Source organism: Perca fluviatilis, chromosome 24, assembly GCF_010015445.1.
Source record: "Perca fluviatilis chromosome 24, GENO_Pfluv_1.0, whole genome shotgun sequence".
NCBI classification, from domain to species: domain Eukaryota; kingdom Metazoa; phylum Chordata; class Actinopteri; order Perciformes; family Percidae; genus Perca; species Perca fluviatilis.
In genome coordinates this window covers 9,370,387-9,389,259 of record NC_053135.1, presented here as the reverse complement: position 1 = coordinate 9,389,259, position 18,873 = coordinate 9,370,387, and the positions used below count along the sequence as shown (strand labels likewise).

General features: G+C 44.7%; 1 protein-coding gene across 2 annotated transcripts in view; it reads right to left on the bottom strand.

Annotated features, from left to right (window-relative positions):
* Positions 1 to 18,575, bottom strand: part of nrp2a (neuropilin 2a) — a 60,434-nt gene extending 41,859 nt beyond the window's left edge. The window contains exons 1-2 of one of the 2 annotated variants that reach the window (XM_039793270.1): positions 17,710 to 18,575; positions 9,281 to 9,455 (exon numbers count right to left, since the gene is read on the bottom strand). In XM_039793270.1, the coding sequence (XP_039649204.1) occupies positions 9,281 to 9,455; positions 17,710 to 17,785 (251 nt within the window). In that variant the 5' untranslated portion in view covers positions 17,786 to 18,575. The remainder of the gene's footprint in view (positions 1 to 9,280; positions 9,456 to 17,709) is intronic. The other variant, XM_039793269.1, reaches the window with a different exon arrangement.
* Between the last annotated feature and the right edge of the window lie 298 nt (positions 18,576 to 18,873).

Below are 18,873 nucleotides of genomic sequence, written 5' to 3'. Positions count from 1 at the left end.
TCCCACAGAAAACAATCTTAACATAAGAGAGGTAAGGAGATCAAAGGAGAGCGGCGGAGGGAAGATAAACATAGATAGATAGTTATGGGGTTATGCAACAAGCTAAGCTAATAAAAACCAGACAGGTGTGGACCTATTTACCACCAGAATCTAGCCTCAGGACAGAATACACTGTGTCCAAGGAAAGCATTTAGGAACACAACATTAAGACAAAAGGAAATATATCTGCCACAGAATTGGCTCTAAGTCACAGCTTCTCCACCTTCCTTGTGCGCTTTCCCCTCAGCTGCATTCAATAAATGTAGCTCTTAAAACCCTTTGTTGCTCATGACAACACACTCAGATCCCTTTTACATCAGCTTGGGGCGAGCATGCCCCAAAATATTGAACCTTGGATCACAGGAAAGAAGATCTGTGTTACCAACAGAACAGAACTTGAGCAAGTGGCTGCAAACTGAGGGTAAAGATGCAGGCAAATAGACAGCTGGAGACAGAGGAGCTCATGAAAAAATAAAGAGGTGAGGGCTCGGAGAGAGGAAAGGTGAGGACATTAGCAGCAGGTGGAGTGAGTCGGGAAATTAGGATAAATAAATGTGAAGACACCTCGCTTTTTAGCTTCTACATGCTTGAGCTCTCAGCTCATTATAACCTTTGACCAGCCAACTGACCCTGAACAATAAAGGCAAATTCTTAACTGTCAGGACATATTTGTGTGTGTGTGTGTGTGTGTGCATGCGTGTGTGTGCGTGCATGCGTGTGTTTTTATGAGTGTGTGTGAGAGAAACAAAGAATGAGGTAGAATGAGAGCCCACCTGGCTGATCCTGAATTAGCACATAATCCTGTGTGTCATTCCTCTAACATTATCAGAAACATGCAGCAGTCACAGAACAGATAGACAGACAGAATATGCATAACATGACCTTGTTGCCAGGTCAAATATAAGTTTATATGTCCATATAAAGTACAGAATAAGATGAAAACGAGAGACTAAGTGGGAATAAACACCCCAGTGAAGCCCAGCGTGGGTCGGGAACTGCGCTCGCCGATGTAGTCCTTAACGGTCCGTCTGTGAACCGTTTAGCAGAAAACCAACCAAGCTAGCCTAGAAGCGCTGAGGGAGCTTAGTATAGTTTCTTCACGGGAAGAAAGCGAGAGGGATTCGTAAGGAGCTGGTCGACTGTGATTATGTGAGGGGGCGTGGCCCTATCACAGTTCGACCTGTCTGTCATGGACAGACGTGGTGTCATTGGAGCTTCCATAGCTGGTCACGCCGAAGCGATTCCCCCATAGTGAAAACACCGAACAAAGTTAGAAAAAGAACTGTCATTTACTCTAAAACACAGTCCTTCTGTGCATTACCTCCAATAACATTAATAATAGATACCACAGCTTTGTTGATATGATTAAGAAAGGACCGGCCCATGCCTGCGAGCTGACAGAGAACCACCAGGTTTTAAGGTAATAATTTGGGGTTGTGACAATACTGGAAGGTGTGGAAAATTCCATAATTTCTGTTTGTTACTATCTCAGTCCATAAGTACTGTTTTATGTAAGTTACATTGAATTCTACTTAAGTAATGATCTTCCTAAACTGTGAATCATACTTTAAGCAATCCTCATTTTTCTACCTCTTTTGTAAGCATGTGTTTGGGTTGCTGCTATATGTGTGTGTGTGTGTGTGTATGTATATAAATATGCATGTTATTGTATTTCAAGTTGCACAACTGTGAAACACTTCCTTGTAATTTCATTCTCCATAATATGAATCCCTGTTGCCTCTCTCTCTACAGTGCTACCACGTGTCTCTTCACCCCCCCACCCCCACCCCCATATTGTGATTCCCTGCGTAACTAACTGCATCGCCACAGGAGCCCTGCAGCTACACAGAGGACGCCCTCCCCTCATACACACACGCACGCAAACACACTCATCTCAATTAGTTGATATGACGGAGTCGTCAAAAAGACAACAGGGCCGCTGTTGTCTCGCTAATTACCGTGATGGGTTCTTTGATGCTGAAAAAGACTCGCAGACGTCTCTGGGTTTTTTAGCAACTTTTTAAACATGGCATCTAATATTGTAAACAGGATATTTTTTTCTCACTACTTCCTCAAACTGAAAAGTATTCGGTAAAGCTGAGAGGTACCAATCAGCACCCGGCTGTGTTCCTTTATGGGATCTAAGCACTAAGACTGCTTTTGTACTGCGTCTTAGAATAAAACGTGGATTAAGTAGAGTCAGTAAGCCTCTTTTTTGGCTATCTCCTTCCTGCAGTGTTTTGATTCCTTTACAGAGCATTCAAGCTAAAACTGCTGATGGGGGGATAATCCCAGCCACATTAATCTGGGTCAGAGTGGCACATGTACAGGTGAGGATCAGAGTGTGAAAATGCTGCAATGAGCCTGTAATGTCACCACAACACTGTCAGCACCATGCAAACAGCTGCCGGATGTGTAGGAAGTGGTCAGTTTCACTAAACTAAACAAAGTATGAAATGATCAGAATATGAGAATGCACAAGAGCCAAGTGAAATTTTAACAAAGCCATTTTGGAAACTTCTGATTTGGCATCAGGATGAGGTTTAGGAAAACACCAACTTTAGGTCTTTTTATTAGTAATGGGTGTGATGAGGGTGTTATCAGGGATGGAGGGTCTGATGAAAGGTGGTATCGAGCGGTTTTGACTAAAAGTTAGGATCTATCTACATCTGTTGCAGCAATGCTGGCTGTTCCGTCTCTCTCGAGGCCCTTAACTGTATGGAAGTGCATCGCTGGAGTGCTTTTTCACCAATTCACATTATATCTGCGCACTAGCATGGAAGAACATTTGTGAATTATTCAAAGACAGATGTCATTCCTCTCTAAAGCAATCCCTATATGTTGACTCTGCCGTGATGTTAGTAAGAAGACAAGTTTCAGTGCAGTTAAAGTATGTGACGGTTGAAGCAAATCTGCACAAAAGTAGGCCTGAAGAGTACAGAAGCTGTTGTCCAATGCTCTTATACATGTCTTGGTTGTAATCCTGTATTACAGAGGCGATCGAGAAGGCTTTGGCTGCAAGCCTCCACGGTGAGTCTGTAAGAGCCACATCTATCCCTAAGTACGCCTGCTTAGGGCTGTTACTGACACATGCTTTGGGAAAACACACACTCAAACATGTGCCAACAAACACGCACATACACATGCAGACAGACAGACAGACATGTACACAAGAGCACACGCTGATACACACAAACATGGACGGGCGCGTACACACTCGCCGTATCGCCAATGCCAAGGATAAAAAGCCTGCGAAAGAGCTGAGAGCTTAATTAGGTTTTAATTGATTTTGGAGTGGGTCTCCATCCTTCTCTCTCTCTCTCTCTCTCTCTCTCTCTCTCTCTCTCTCTCTCTCTCTCTCTCTCTCTCTCTCTCTCTCTCTCTCTCTCTCTCTCTCTCTCTCTCTCTCTCTCTCTCTCTCTCTCTCTCTCTCTCTCTCTCTCTCTCCTGTCGTGGATTAGCGTCAGCGAGTGAGTGTTCCTCAGATGTGATTATTGACCTGTTCGCTCAGCCTCTCCCTAGGCTCTGATGAATACATGCATGAGGGCCTGACGTGTGAGAGCCCACTGTCTGTCTCTCTCAAACACACACTTGAATGCATTCCACGACACACACATTAAATTATTCGCACATGCGCACACGCAGACCCGTGAAAGACACACACACACACACACACACACACACACACACACACACACACACACACACATATGCGAAGCCCCCCTCATCCAGATTCCATTAGGTTGTTGTTTTTTAGCCAAACCCCGCCCCATGTCTGACACCATCCTTTCCCAGCTCTCTGTCTGTCTGGCAGTCTGTCTGGGTCCACATGACCGGCCCTGTGTTGAGGGAGCCATTACTGGGCACCCATAGAGAATAGCTGGAGCAGAGGGAGAGGGGTTAAGGAAAGTAAAAACCCTTAAGGGCCAGTAATTCTGCACCAGTCCAGACATGTCTTCTCTTCCTCTGCTCTCATACATCAATCCGCCCTTCCGCCAAAACAACTAATTGCCTTTCACACCTTTGCTGTTTGTCAAGGACTAGGCACATCCCCTGTAGGCATGGGCACCTCACCACTGAGAAACATAACTGCAGTATGTATACACTGTGTGTATGTATATTTAAATGTCTCTCAACTAGCCTTTTGTGGCCTTCAGGGCTCCAGTACTCTCTATGCTATAAAAATCTTACTCCAGGAATCAGATATTTTTTTATCTTTATCAGCAAATGAGTGCTCTTCTAACTACCTGTCTGCAAAAGAACTAGCGTGGGATCTTGTGTTTCATTTAGTTTCATCTAAATGCCTACATAAATACGTTCATTGGGAGCGTCGAAATTACACAAAAGATTAACACATAATTTGCTGTGGGTGCGTCATGGTCGTCTGATTCAGTTTGTTTATGCCTATAAAAGAGCAACAGCTGTTCCCAAACATCAGCAAACCAAACTTGGCTGTGCTCAGACACTTGAGGCCTCCAAGTCGAAATGATTTTTTTCTCTCTGCTCCATTGTGTGTGTCCCCCCCCCACCCTGTTTTCTCAGAAACCCACAAGACCCTGATCCAGTAAACAACGATGTCTGTCGCTATTTTCTTTTTCCATTCGCTGATGAACCGAAGCAGAAATTAAGTAAGGCAGAGGGTGTACAGTTGACACACACCCAGATACACAAGCATCTAAACACACACACACACACACACACACACACACACATTCACACATACACACACACACACACACACACACACACACACACACACACACACACACACACACACACACACACACACACACACACACACACACACACACACACTCCTCCCGCCCTCGATGGGGACTCTAATAAACCATAAGTGCCTTTAAAATATTAACTAGATGCTGCGAGCAAAATCCCTGCAGATCCACAGGGCCTGCCATCTTCAATCTAGCCCCCAAAACAAATAGCACTCCTCTTTCTCATCTCCTCATGCCTCACCTCCCTCTTCTGCTGTCCATCACAGATTCATACTTACACATGACTGAGACCAAACCGCTGACCACAGGCAGCCTGGGCTCGGCCCCAGACCTTCTAGTGCGGCATCGATCTGAAACATCAGACTGTAACTGCTGTCTGAGCTGAAGCTACGACCCTGCTGGATGCATTTTAAATCGACCTATATCAACATGTATTTGTGACGGAGATTTTTCTCACTGCATTACAATTCATCCAGACACAATTTAGATCCTCCAGTCCACTTTGCTTACATGTTTTTGGACTTTACACGAGGCTAGAAAGCTTATATATCTGAATGTCTCTGTGGCATGCAAGAGCAATTGAATAAAGAAAGCATTTGAAGTGGTTGATAAGACTGGTTTCTACATTTATTCATACCTCCTTCTTATTATATCATCATTATAGCACTGACAACTGTTATATTCATGACCGCTGGACGCTGACGACCATGATCTTGTCCTAAACGCCGGCCAAGTGCCAGATATCGACGGATCAGAATCTGAACAACTCCCTTTAGTCCTGACCTCTGGCAACTCATCTGTCTCGCCTTTCATCCTTAACCATCACTCTCCTCCTACTCTTCATCTCCTTCTCTTGCTGCCTCCGGCCATTGCTGATCATTTATCGATTTCCCATTACAAGCGGAATACAGACCTCGATTCCACACCTCTCTGCGACCCCTCTGGGTATTAGTAAGGGTGATATCATACACACGCACGCACACGCACACACGCGCACACACACACACACACACACACACACACACACACACACACACACACACACACACACAGGAGAGTTGTTGCTATGTGTTGGTGTTTCTCACTGTGAACAGGCATGTCACAGGCCAAAGGGACTTACAGCTTTGTGTTTGAGGTTATAAACTTATATCATCAAATCTCCCCACCTCAGGCGCCAGTCAATAACAAATAACCAAATAAAAGTGGGAAAATAAAAACCACAAAGGTGGAAAAAATGGATCTTCCGGAATGACTGCAGTTTTATGGCGTGTTTGTGCGCACATCTGTATATGATTCTTTCGATGTTTAATTCAAGTGTGTAAAAATAAAACACTTTGTCCTCAGGCTAGAATGAAAGAACAAAAAGGGAGTAAAAAAGATAGATCAAGAAAGGGAGGGAGGAAGATGAAGCGAACGAGAAAGAGAGCCGAAGAAAAACAGAAAAAGGGAGAAAGGGAGGGAGAATCGTCTCCATCTCTCTCTCTCTCTCTCTCGCTCCTCAGCTCCTGGTATATCACTAGGTAGCATCCTGGGGCTCGGTGATGGCAGATTGCATTAGAGATATGAGCCTGATATTTCATCTAGCCTTTATTACATTTAGTTCGCATCAATCGGCTGGCAACCTGGAGGTAAGAGCTATTTGGCACGCGGCCGGATTCCCCCTGAAATGAAATCCTGAATTAAAGTGCCACCTCAGACATGGAGCGCCTGCATAAGGCTGTGGATTTGATTGCTGCAGTAGAGCCGCGGTTTGGCTACGTTACATCGTCCGAGTACTCACAGTTTGAACCCACTGAGGGAAAATCATTAGCCAGAAAAAATTAGCCAGAGTTCTGACCTCTTGCTTGGGCTGACCAAGCACTTTTCTGGGTTTTATAAGGGCCTAAGGGGGGATATGATGGCTCATGAGCACTTACATCGACAGGTTGCAATCTTAAGTATGTACGTGCATGTGTTTTAAAGCGTACCCACCGAAAACATATGTCCATTAACAATCTTTATGATCATGTTACCGTATATCTTTTTTCCTTTTGGTGTTCCCACGATCAACAGTCCAGACCACATAGCTCTGCGTCTTTCAGGTAACACACAGCTCATGGTATTGGCTGCTGCCGTCTCTATAATCCCAGCTGTCAGGCAGATTTTCAGCCTTGACCAAGATGGTGAGCCCTCCACCTCTGCAGCCCTCCGGCTCCCCTCGCCCTAACCTTGCGGAACACCGTGAAAACATGCAAAAATCTACTCTCTGCTCGCTCACACTGCCATGCCTAATCATGCAAGCAAAAAAAAAAAGAAGCTGTCCGTAACAGTGCTACAGGGCATGGATCAATCCGGGTAAAAAGCATAGCACAGGAAGGAGAGAGCAGGAAATATCGAGCCATACTTTGGCTTTTTCCACTTATTTATGCTGCGGTTTCTGCGCCCCAATGGGAAATGCATCCTCCATGAAACACAAAAGGGCAAACACATTAGTGTTAGAGGTTATGCATAAATAAATGTTGGCGTGATCCCCTTTTTCTCTAACGGGCCTTTAGAATGGGGGTTATCACAAGGAGGGATGGAGGGATGGAAGCGGAGCGGCTACTCTTACAAACTAATACTCACTTACATGCTTGCAGAGTTACTCACACGTAGACGACTTTTTCCCACCCACGCTCGTTGACTCCTTTTCGCACACACGCACACACACCACACACAACACACACACACACACACACACACACACACACACACACACACACACACACACACACACCACCCCACCCACGCACGTTGAAGGGAGATTGAGTGGGAGTGTGTGTTAGAGGGCAAGTCAAGGCCTCAGTCCCTCCAGGCGAGTGAAAAAAAAATAAAAAATAACATCCCAATAAAACCCTCTGTGGAGAAGAGAAAAGAGGAGGCATTTCAGTTTTCTCTTCCTCCTCCCTCGGCCTCCTACTGCCCTGCGCGCCTTGGGCTGTGAGAAACTGCTTGACACACTGCTCATCAACAGCTGAGCCATTCCTCTCTACCACTCCAGCGGGGAAGTCCAGTGTGCTACTGTGTTGACACTGTGACACTGGTGTAAAAGCGTTATTACTCAGAAACATATTGCAAGGGAGATAATTATGCAACATTTTTGCCTTTGACAAAAGCGACAGAAACCTGGAGACACAAAGCCGACACATCAAAATAACATTTCACACAAAAACCCTTTCACCAAAGCTGCCATTGATGTCATCATGAAAGTTACATTTTTTTTTCTCCTGGCCAGACAAAGCTCGTTGTCAGTGAACAATGCAAAAAACGCCCATCTAAAATTATTGATTCTTTAATTCACAGAGAGAAGGGAGAGCTGGAGAAATAAATGGTTACAATTGCAGAGCCTACTGCTAATTCGTGTCTGTGTTCGCTTGAAACAGACAATGGAAAAGTCTCAAAGTGGGTGAATTGTGTAACAGTCTCCCTGACTCAGTTGTATAAAAATGGATTAAACAGTAGAGACCATGACTACTTCTTCCTCGTTCCTCTGAGGTCAAAGACAATAGAAGACCTTATGATTTGGATTATTCATGTCTCTGAGAAAGGAAACTGACCAAGGCAGTCATATATCCAGACAAACAGCTGGGCTTCATTCTCTTCTTAAAGTCAGATTGTTAAACAAAGACACAAAAGTAATTCTCAAAAAGAGTCTAAACGTTTTGATTATGGTGTAAAAAGCACGTCTTGTCCTTCAGCATTAAAAAAATGGTTGCAAGCAGAATAAAACAAAAATATCTTTTGGCACATATTTTGTCCTACATCATCAGTTTAACCAGTGGAAGAAACACATTGACTAATTAATGAGACATTTGAATCATTCTTTCCATTCAGTCTGCGAATGAGATGTGGAAACTAAAACAAGCAACATTTTCTGCTCTTTGAACTGTTGAGGTTACATGCAGCCGACGTGCCCTTGAGCAAGGAATTCCAGCAAGGAAATGCTCCGGAGGAGCTTTAAACAAAAGGGCAGTACTAAAAAGACTGTGGTTGCAATGGGCAGCATCCAAGACATAATGTGTGTAATGGTCTGAATGCGAAAAGGGACGGGGCTGAAAAGAGCTCATGTTATCGCCGTTCTCGCCATAAATAATTATTTCACAAAAAGTAAACCGCAGTCCACTTAATGGCTTTGCAGAAAGCTTGTATCTACAATTAAAATTTCCTTTGCAATTGACCTGTTGAGGTCGAAATGTGGAAAATGTTTCAACAACTTGGGATCAAGCCAAACCGCCGGCAGTGAATTATAATAGTATGTAAAAACCTGTGTGCTTCAACAGGAAATTACTTATTTGAGATGCAATTGCCTTTGTAGCATACTAATGAAATGTCAACACAAATCGTCATTCAGCCAGAATAATAATACACCATGAAGTCTTATTGGTCAAAGCAATTTTGCTCTGAGAGAAGAGTGGTTTCAGACATCCCTAAGACATGACTACATCTCCGCCCTCGCCACCATTCTCCTATTTGCACCCTGCGCGTCTTACTTGCAGTCCAGCCTCTCAATCTCAAAGTGTGGGTTAAAGTTGAGGACGATGCGCGAGGGCTCCGGCGCCGTGATGATCCAGTGACAGTTCTGATGAGGCGGGTACTCCAGAGGATAACCAGGGGAGGTGATGTAACCCGCCTCGCTGGCATCGTAGACGCCTCCGCACTCTGGCCCTGGGAGAGAGACAGAAGGGTGGGGTACGGAGAGAGAACAGTTATTGATTGTAAAACAGACAAAATACACATACAATTCAGTAAATTGAGTACATTTTGATTGTCATTTGCATGGCAGGCTGTAAACCATATAAAATCCCCAGTAAATGCCAAACTCCCTATAACAGTGACTCAGAGGACGCGCCTTCATTTACCTTGTTTGTCTGTATGAAGATGTGATGAGCAACAAATGAACAGTAAAACAAAGAAAGCAATTTAGGCCGTCAGTTAGGAGGAAATTGGAAAAACTTCTCCATTGTGGATTCTCAATGCGAGCGGGATCACATGGGTAAGCTATTAAAACAATAAAAAGATCATCAATGCTGCATTTTGGTAAGCGCACACACACACACACACACACACACACACACACACACACACACACACAGAGCCTTTTTCACCCTCTTCCACACCCAGCCTCTTATCTCTCTAGTTCCCCGTTGGGAGCGTTCTCCAAGTGTAATTGTTGCTCCGGCAAGCCAATCTGCAAACATTAGGACACATTCCCTGATTCTATCACGCTTTCCCAGGAACAATAGGCTGCCAATGGCATCGCTCGGCAGGCTTCGACAGGAAGTGACACACAGACGGCCTGTCTAGCGGGGTTCTGGGGGTCACCCCGAATCTGTAATGAAAAGCCTCACGCGGCAACAAAGGCCCCATTCTCTGCGAACACCCTGACAGCTCAGGCAGCTCTCGCGCTTTGCGTTATCTCCCATAAACACGCTAAACACATAACCTCACGTGCACATACAAAAGAAACATGTATTTGGGTATTTCTCTCACACACACATACACACACACACACACACACACACACACACACACACACACACACACACACACACAGGTTATTGTATTGCTCTTGCATTGCAATAGATTTGCAGGCATTATTATTCTTTATGGCAAAGAAGGAACGTGTTCTCCATGACAACAGCGGGGGGGTGGTTTAGCTCTACCTCTGTATATGTGTGTTTGTGCGTGTGGTTGCTAATGCACCAGGGAGATCTCTAGATGTAATGAACTATGTGATATTGAACTCAAAGGGATAAATGTTTTCTTAATATTGTAGCTGGCGTATGTCGGCAAAACAAGGAAAACACCACACAGAGGCAGGGAAACTGCTACATCAGGCAACAAACTAAAGCTTATGGTATACTGCCATTAACAATGCACTGCCAAATGGTGGGCTTAACCACTCAGCTGCTGAGATGCATCTATTCTTGACATAAATGGGTTGATATTCTTGCCTGTTTCTTTCAAATTTCTGTGAAAGCATCAATAAAGGAAGCAGAAAGAAAGGGGGAAAAAAAACTGCACCAAAGGCTTGAAGTGTAATAGACCCTTCAAGTGTTGACATTTCCACCGCCTATTGTGCTTAAAAGGCACACTTAAGATTCTTTGACATTTGATGCTGCGATGGCTTCCTTACTTTGTTGCTGGAGAGGAGCAATGCCCACGCTCACACACCAGGCTCAACACAGCTGCCGGTGATTTCATGTGAGTGCGCGACTCCAGCCGCCCACATGCGTACACACATACACATAAAAGCTTGTTACACGAATGTACAACACATACATACACACACACACACACACACACAAACAAGTTGAGCTACATGTGCACATATGAAGGCACGTACAGGGATGTGTGCATAAACACACACCGACGCATTTATACACACACACACACACGGCCGCTGCTCCATGTTCAAACGGCCACCCACGCACGCACACATCCAAATGCGTACAGAGGGCCTGTCAATCACGAGGGCCGACAGAGGTGAGAAAAATAGCTAGCAGAAATTTTTCAAAAAAGATAGCAGGGATGGCAAAGAATGACAGAGACAGACAGAAAGCCCCCACACACACACACACACACACTTCTCTTTATCTGCTGTGGCTGTGCAGACAGTCATTGTTGGGAAGCCTATGGAGGGAACGGCGTGCAGGAGGCTATCAGTGTGCAGAGCCTCGGCAGATTAAGCCGTTTGGGGAGAATCCTGCAGCCTCGACACTTTTTCCCTGAGCTGCCCATTCAGTGGCCTCCAAGAAGGATGAAGAGGAGGGGTGGAGGCAAAAGGGGAGAAGTAAAGGGAAGGGAAGGGGGGCAAAGGATTACAGCAGGGAGGAGAGGATGAAAGGGAAAGGAAGTGGAGAGGAGGATTGAAAAGGAGGAGAGACGGTGAGGCGATGGATAAAAGATAGATTGGGGAAGAAGGAGGAAGATTGATCGGAACGGGGAGGAGGGTGAAGGCAGGGGATGGGGTTGATGTACGATGGGCGGGCGCAAGGACCTCGGTGGGAAGAGCGAGGAAGAGAGAGGACGAGTGACAGGCGGAGAGAGAGAGAGAGAGAGAGAGAGAGGGAGGGAGGCAACAAAAGGTGATGAGGAAGGAGAATTACAGAGGGTGAGAAAGAGAGAGAGAAGGATGATGTGAGTGAGAGAAGAGATAGAGCGAAGGGACTGTGTGTGTGTGTGTGTGTGTGTGTGTGTGTGTGTGTGTGTGTGTGTGTGTGTGTGTGTCTGTGTGTGTGTGTGTGTGTGTGAGCAGAGACAAGCCTCATTAAGACATGCCTGCTATCCAGCGGCTCCCTGTAGACACTGACCCCACTGGGAAAACTCTGTCACTCAGCACACACACACACGCAGCATGTGTGTGTGTTTGAGTGAGTGTGTTTGAGCGAGTGTGTGGGTTGGTGGGTGTTTGCTGCAGCTCAGAAAAAATACACATAAAATGATGGGGATGTAGCAGAAATATACGTCTGTACTAAATGAACCGTTATAAGAAAATTTTGAGAGGTGTGTATTTTTTCTTTATAGCTTGAATGTCCGTGGCAATTAGTGAGTACAAAATAAGAATATATGACATTTGTGTGTGTTTCACTGTTAAGCATAATGTTTTGGTGAGAAGTGCCACATATGTTTCTACCATGCAGGGACCAAACCCCTATTACATGAAAGCAATGTCACCACTATGTGTGTGTGTGTGTGTGTGTGTGTGTGTGTGTGTGTGTGTGTGTGTGTGTGTGTGTGTGTGTGTGTGTGTGTGTGTGTGTGTGTGTGTGTGTGTGTGTGGTGTGTGTGTGTGTAAACTGTATGTAAGAGCAAGAGTGTATTTGCAAAAGTGTGTTTTTCATTATTATTCTGCAGTATTGTGAATATTGTAAATTAAACTGAAATGCAGCAAAAATACTACTGTATGTGTGTGTGTGCCTCATTTGTTTTCAGCATAGACTGTCAATGAAATTAAATTAATGAATGTTAAGTAAAATCGGTGTGTGTGTGTGTGTGTGTGTGTGTGTGTGTGTGTGCACACATTTTCTAGTCACTCCAGATCAAGTCAAAACCAGAGATGTCTTTGTACCCGCTGTGAGTGCCTTTATCTTCATTATCTGGGAAAACGTGCATATGTCTGCATGCCTCACGTTCTGTGCGTACGTGCACACTCACGCTCTCATTTCTATTAGCCGCCTTATCGGGGAAGTATGGCGTCACGCTCTGGGATAAGCTGCAAGTGTGAGGAGAGGGACTGATAAATCCCTCCATCATTTCTAGTGTCTCTCGCCCCTCTCTCCCCACCTTAATTAAAAAGTGCTATCGCCCAGAGTGAGGGAATGAGAGGGGAGAGTGGGCAGCACTCATCCATTCAGTCAAGAGCAGGGGTTGTCTCTCTGACTGCTTTTAATCTCACCCATTCCACACTAGACTGGACCCAAGGAGAGGGAGAGGATGAGGAGGAAGGGCGAAGAGAAGAGATTCACTTTTTATTGCCCTGTGCTTTAACACCTTTATGCTAAGGTATAGAATGGCCATGCTTTGGGGAATAGAGGCAGTGGTATGAGCAGTATTAGTAGCAGTGAGTGAGAATTTAAAATTCACATTAATGAAAAATCCTCATGGATGAAATATCAAGATTCCGGTTTCAAAACTTTCTAGAATACTTTTTTTTTTTACTTTCCGTACTTGTGGCATTTCTTCGGTTTTACAAGCCTGGTGTGTGTTTGTGTGTGTGTTTAAGTTAAAAACATTCCTCAGACATTATCTACCAGAAGGAATGAAAATGGACCAAAACACACACCGACAAGCAACAATCAGCCCAGAAATGCAACATACACAGACAATAGCTTGTGTTGAACAGTGTTAAATGTGTTTAAGGGGGATGTATTTCTTCTTTTAAGAATTAACAAAAGCTACATCAAAGGCAGATAATATCCCCAAATCCTCTTTTCCTCTCTGTTTCCTATTCTTTCTCTCATTCTTCTCCTCCCTCCCTAACAGGATAAGTGCCCCATGCTAATCAGCTAAATGCACAGCGCTGGCCATCGTGATCAATGGTTCAATGGATCAATCGAGTGAACAGATGGTTGCTGGTGCCTTCGGGAGGGGGGGGGGGTAATGGTGTGGGCCTAATCCTAAACACTACCTGACTACAGTATCATGTCTCTGTCTCCCCTGGTGCACTCTTTTGTCTCTGTGCGGCAGCATCAAACCTGCATAGCCAAAGCACTTTTCACAAAAGCTGTCCCTGTCTAAAGAGTAGAAATGGCTGAGCCTACATCAGCCAGGGAGAGCTGTGAAGAATTAAGCTTTGCTGCGAGAGTCTTGGTGATTTGTTGCCACCCTCTACCCCCCACCTTACAGAATGTTACTTTTCAGTGGAACTGACTGCTTAAAAACCCTTTCTGGGAGAACTACAGTTAGTACAAAAGCAGTTTTTTTAAATCCACACCCTTGTGTACCCTTTCCTCTTTAACCCTGCTCATGAATTACAGTAAATTTAAAATGCTTTGCCTCTTGACAATGCTAACCCCCCTCCAGCTCCCATCTAAACCTGTCCCTGAGCACCCGTTAAGACCCCCCTATGCGGCTAATGCGGCAGAGTGAAAGACCCAGCTCTGTTTTATTTATGGGGGTCTTGTTTTTAATTTCACCCCAAGTGTGGCGAGCTGTTCCAGGGCTTTGCGTGAGCCTAGTACTCTCATACCTGACTGGTATTGAACGGGCCGCTCCGTTTGTCTTTGGCTATGAATGCTAATAGGTGACCTTGTTTTCGCAGCTGATACCTCTGAGGCTGGGGCAGATTAAAACACAAAGAAATGCAAAGAAGTGAAGGGCTTGGTTGTAGAGGAGAGGAGAAGACAAAAAACAAAACAAATAGAGAACCGTAAAAAAAGACCAACAAAGAAGATAAAAATGAGAAAGTCCATTCAGTCGGGAGCTAACATTTGGTAAAGAAATGATTAAATGAGTAGAAATCCAACTCTGAAAGAAGGCGATACCATAGGTGGAGAGGATGCACAGCCGCCCACTCAATAAACATGCAAATGAGCTTCTTAATGGCCTGAATATTAATGCTTGTGGTAAGGAGTAATTGATGTACATGTCACTGAGTCAAACTATTGCGTAAGTGGAGTCGAAGTCTCCCTGTTTCGGATATAGAGATTGCTGCAAATAGATCTTCTTAAGACATGAAAAGGGACTTTTTCTATTCCACAGCAGGCCACAACTGGAAATGTCCAAGCAAGAAACATCTTTCAGACCATGCAAGAGTTTTACACAAACAACGTTACAGAGGCTTCTGGCAGAGACGCCTCGGGCGTGCATCATTTTATTCCACAAAATTATATTTTAAGGGAAATCTTTTTGCTACTGGAAATGTACCAAGTTGCTAAAACCAGATGGAGTCGATCCTCAAAAGCAGGAATCTTTAATGTGACTCAAATGTGCTTAACTTTCATGAGAGCAGCATCGTTTTGTAACAGTGTAGATATTCTTTACTTCTTTTATTTCCACAATCCCTGTAGCGTTCTGGCTGGGATTTTACCACACCAGACCCCACCCCAAGTCTTCCTCTGCCTTGTTCCCCCCCCCACCACCCCAAGTCTTCCACTGCCTTGTTCCCTTCTGTTACTTCACATTAACACAGAGTGGATGCCATGCTCACTTTTCTGTGCCTTGGGTAGCTTTGCATCAGCCTTCCATTTTTCTATGCAGTCACTGTCTCTCAGCTGCACCCTCTTTCTCCCCCCTGACTCTCTGAACCTCCCCATTCTGTTCTCCTTCAGTCTCTCTTTCCTCTGGCATCTGTGTGTAATGTGGCTCTTGAGGGGAGCATAGAGGCAGGGACATGCAATGCAGTGTCTTGGCAGGGGAAAGAGAGAGAGAGAGAGAGAGAGAGAGAGAGAGAGAGAGAGTGAGTGTAGAGAGTGTGTGTGTGTGTGTGTGTGTGTGTGTGTGGGGGGATCTAACTTCTTGCTTGCCTGATGGCTGCCAAGAGGTCCACATCTGTCTCTGATCAAGGGGTACACAGGCAGCCAGTCACTCACACACACACACACACGCACACTCGCAAGCACGCACGCACGCACGCACACGCACACACACACACAGTCCTATTTAAAACAAGAAGCCTTAACAAGAGGAAGAACCCACATGAAGTGAACAGAGCTTGAGACAAACCAGCGGGTGCTGTTGTAAAGGCTCAACCGTCATCATATGATCATGAACAGCTCATCACCCCGCCTACTCACGGTGAAAAGGAACTACAGCACTCCAGCCAAATCGCATACAAAACTATACATCTTATTCGGAATACTCAATGTATTATTGTAGGAAAAGCTAACTTTCATAAATTAAATTGTGTGGACAAGCATGTTACACTAAGTACTACAGAGAATGTTGGAAGATTGTATGTACTGTTAAATATAAAACCGTGACACCCGCAGTCAAACCACCGTAAAAACAACAATAATGCTAGAGTAGGTAAGCGCGTGAGCGAAAGGCCATGTGTCATCCCGCAAGTGGCGTCACTTCTATGTAGGGTAAGCCCCAAAATACAACCCTTTCCCACCAACACCCTGCGCATTTCTGCTGACATAATGAAGCCACAGCTAAAGACGGCTACTTATTGTTATTATTTGATCATATCACCAGATGGAACACTGTGCTCCCTGGTGTTAAATCCACAATTAATGAGGATTCTAAATACATTTGGCGCTGCTTCCATGACTGAGCTTCGCTCTCTCGGTAGTATATCAAGTGTGGACACAGTGCCGTTTCCGTGCGTTACGGAGATAATTAGCCCTGCTTAAGTGCCTTAAAGCAAGGCTCGGAATCCCTACCAGCTGCAGGGTTGCTATTCTGCGGCTCATTCTGCACTGTAACCTCCCTGCTTATTGTTATTTGATTGCTGAGAGCGCATGGAGGTGACGGTGCGCCGCCGCCTGGAGCTGCCCGGCGCTCAGCCACCAGCAGCTTTACGCTGCACAGACAACCCCGAAGAGCACGAGGAGATAATAAAGGAGAGAGACTGTGGTGGCTGATGAAGATAATGATTGTAACGGTGATTATTACAGTCCTATTAGTGGAATCATACGATGACAGTGTAGCTTTTACGCACGGTTTCATGGGACACCAGCGAATTGATAAAATAGCAGGTTATAGTCCAGCCTACGCCTAAAACCTCTTTTCATCCGGATGTGAAATATCATTTCAATCAAGACAATGCTTTGCTCATTTCCCTTGATGAATAATTGAATCAAAGAAAAACAAGGATAAACAAGGTGTTTGAATTTCCAAAAGCTTCATGCATATAATCAGCTCATTCACAGACCAGTGAGCTGGTGGTAGGCTCTATCCAGCTACCAGATGAGCTGGGACAGATAACTGTTTCCGATCTTCTAAATATTTGATGAAAGCATCTAAGTTCTTTAGTTTTAAATGTGTCACAGCTGGCTAGCGTACAGGGCAGAGCTGTATTAGAATGACTTCAATTTAAAGTCATCTTGTCATCATGATTCTGGTTAAACTCACATTAGGCCTCTATATATTATATATACACACACTTAAAAAAATTATATATATATATATATATATATATATATATATATACACATATATACATATACATATATACATATATACACACACATACATACATACATACATACATATACCCTCAGAGTTTTCTCAACGTCTCCCATAATTAAGGGAAATAAATATCCAAGAGACCAAGAGACACATGGGTCTGGTCATAACACAATAGCTATCATACCAGGCGCGTATGTGTATTGAAATAATATGAAACACATGACAAGGATCAGATTGAACTAAATGCGATGTTTGGACTACATTCATGCTTCTGCGATTCAGAAGATTGTTTATTTCCCATATTTTGGTGCGTCAAAATCAGTAAGAAGTAACTAAAACTCACCATCTTGTCCTCTGACTGTCAATGCCAGATGACAAATTGCCATTAAAAATCCAATCAGCGATGGCTCAAAATCCATCTTGAGTGATGCCGAAACTCGTGAAGAGCTTTAAGTTTCTAGTGTTTCCACCTCGTAGAATCTAAATTGTGCTGTTCGTTTAAAAAAAATCCACACCGCTGGCAGCAGTCAAAACTCGACCACTTCAGGAATAATCCCACTTTTATTTAACCATTGATGGAGGAAACTATGCCAACTACATGTTATTGAAGATTTCTATTTTCGCAGCCTTTTGCCTTTTATATCTGTCCATTTAGCGGATGCCACTAAACCTCATCCAAAAAAAATGTGAACAAACAAACTCCTTGATCAATACTGCGTGCGCTCCGCAGCTGGGAGGCTTCGGGCGATATCTGCGCTCCAGAGACAGCGGCTCCAGGGTGCTTCACGTCCCGACTGAGAAGCTCTCAGTCTCCGTATCTCCCTCTCCCAGTCCCCGCGTATTTTGCGCACACGAGGGTCGGTTCTCCTGTAGGGGCTTGGTAGTAGCAAGATATAAAGTCCACAGTAACAGCTCTCAAAGCCCTAGAAGCCTCAGTCCGAGTGTCAGAAGCTGCTTTTTAATGCAGCACAAAAATCACAGAATAATAAATAAGAAACGGTGTTGCGCTCTTGCTCTCCAAAAAGACCTTTCATGTCGTGCCACCTCCTGCGGCACCGCTCCTTTCTCCTGTGTGTCTTTTTCGCTCCGCTCCGACACCGGCGTGTGTCCTGTGGATGTGTCTGGGAAGTGTGTGTAGTTCGTGTATGTGTGTGAGAGTGATCAGGCTTTTGAGCTGAGCAGCTATCGCGTTACAGTCACGGCGCTTCGGCTCCGCCCCCTCCCGTCGGTCGCTGATTATAGGGAATTGGAAAGAGAGAGCGCGTCTTTCTGTCTGTCTGTCTGTCTGTCTGTCTGTCTGTCTGTCTGTCTGTCTGTCTGTCTGTCTGACACACACACACACACACACACACACACACACACACACACACACACACACACACACACACACACACACACACACACACACACACACACACACACACACCTTCAGAAGATACCACAGATATGAAATCTTCCGCAGATAAGGACCAGATAAGACATATTGTAATGGTAAACCAGGGTGCAG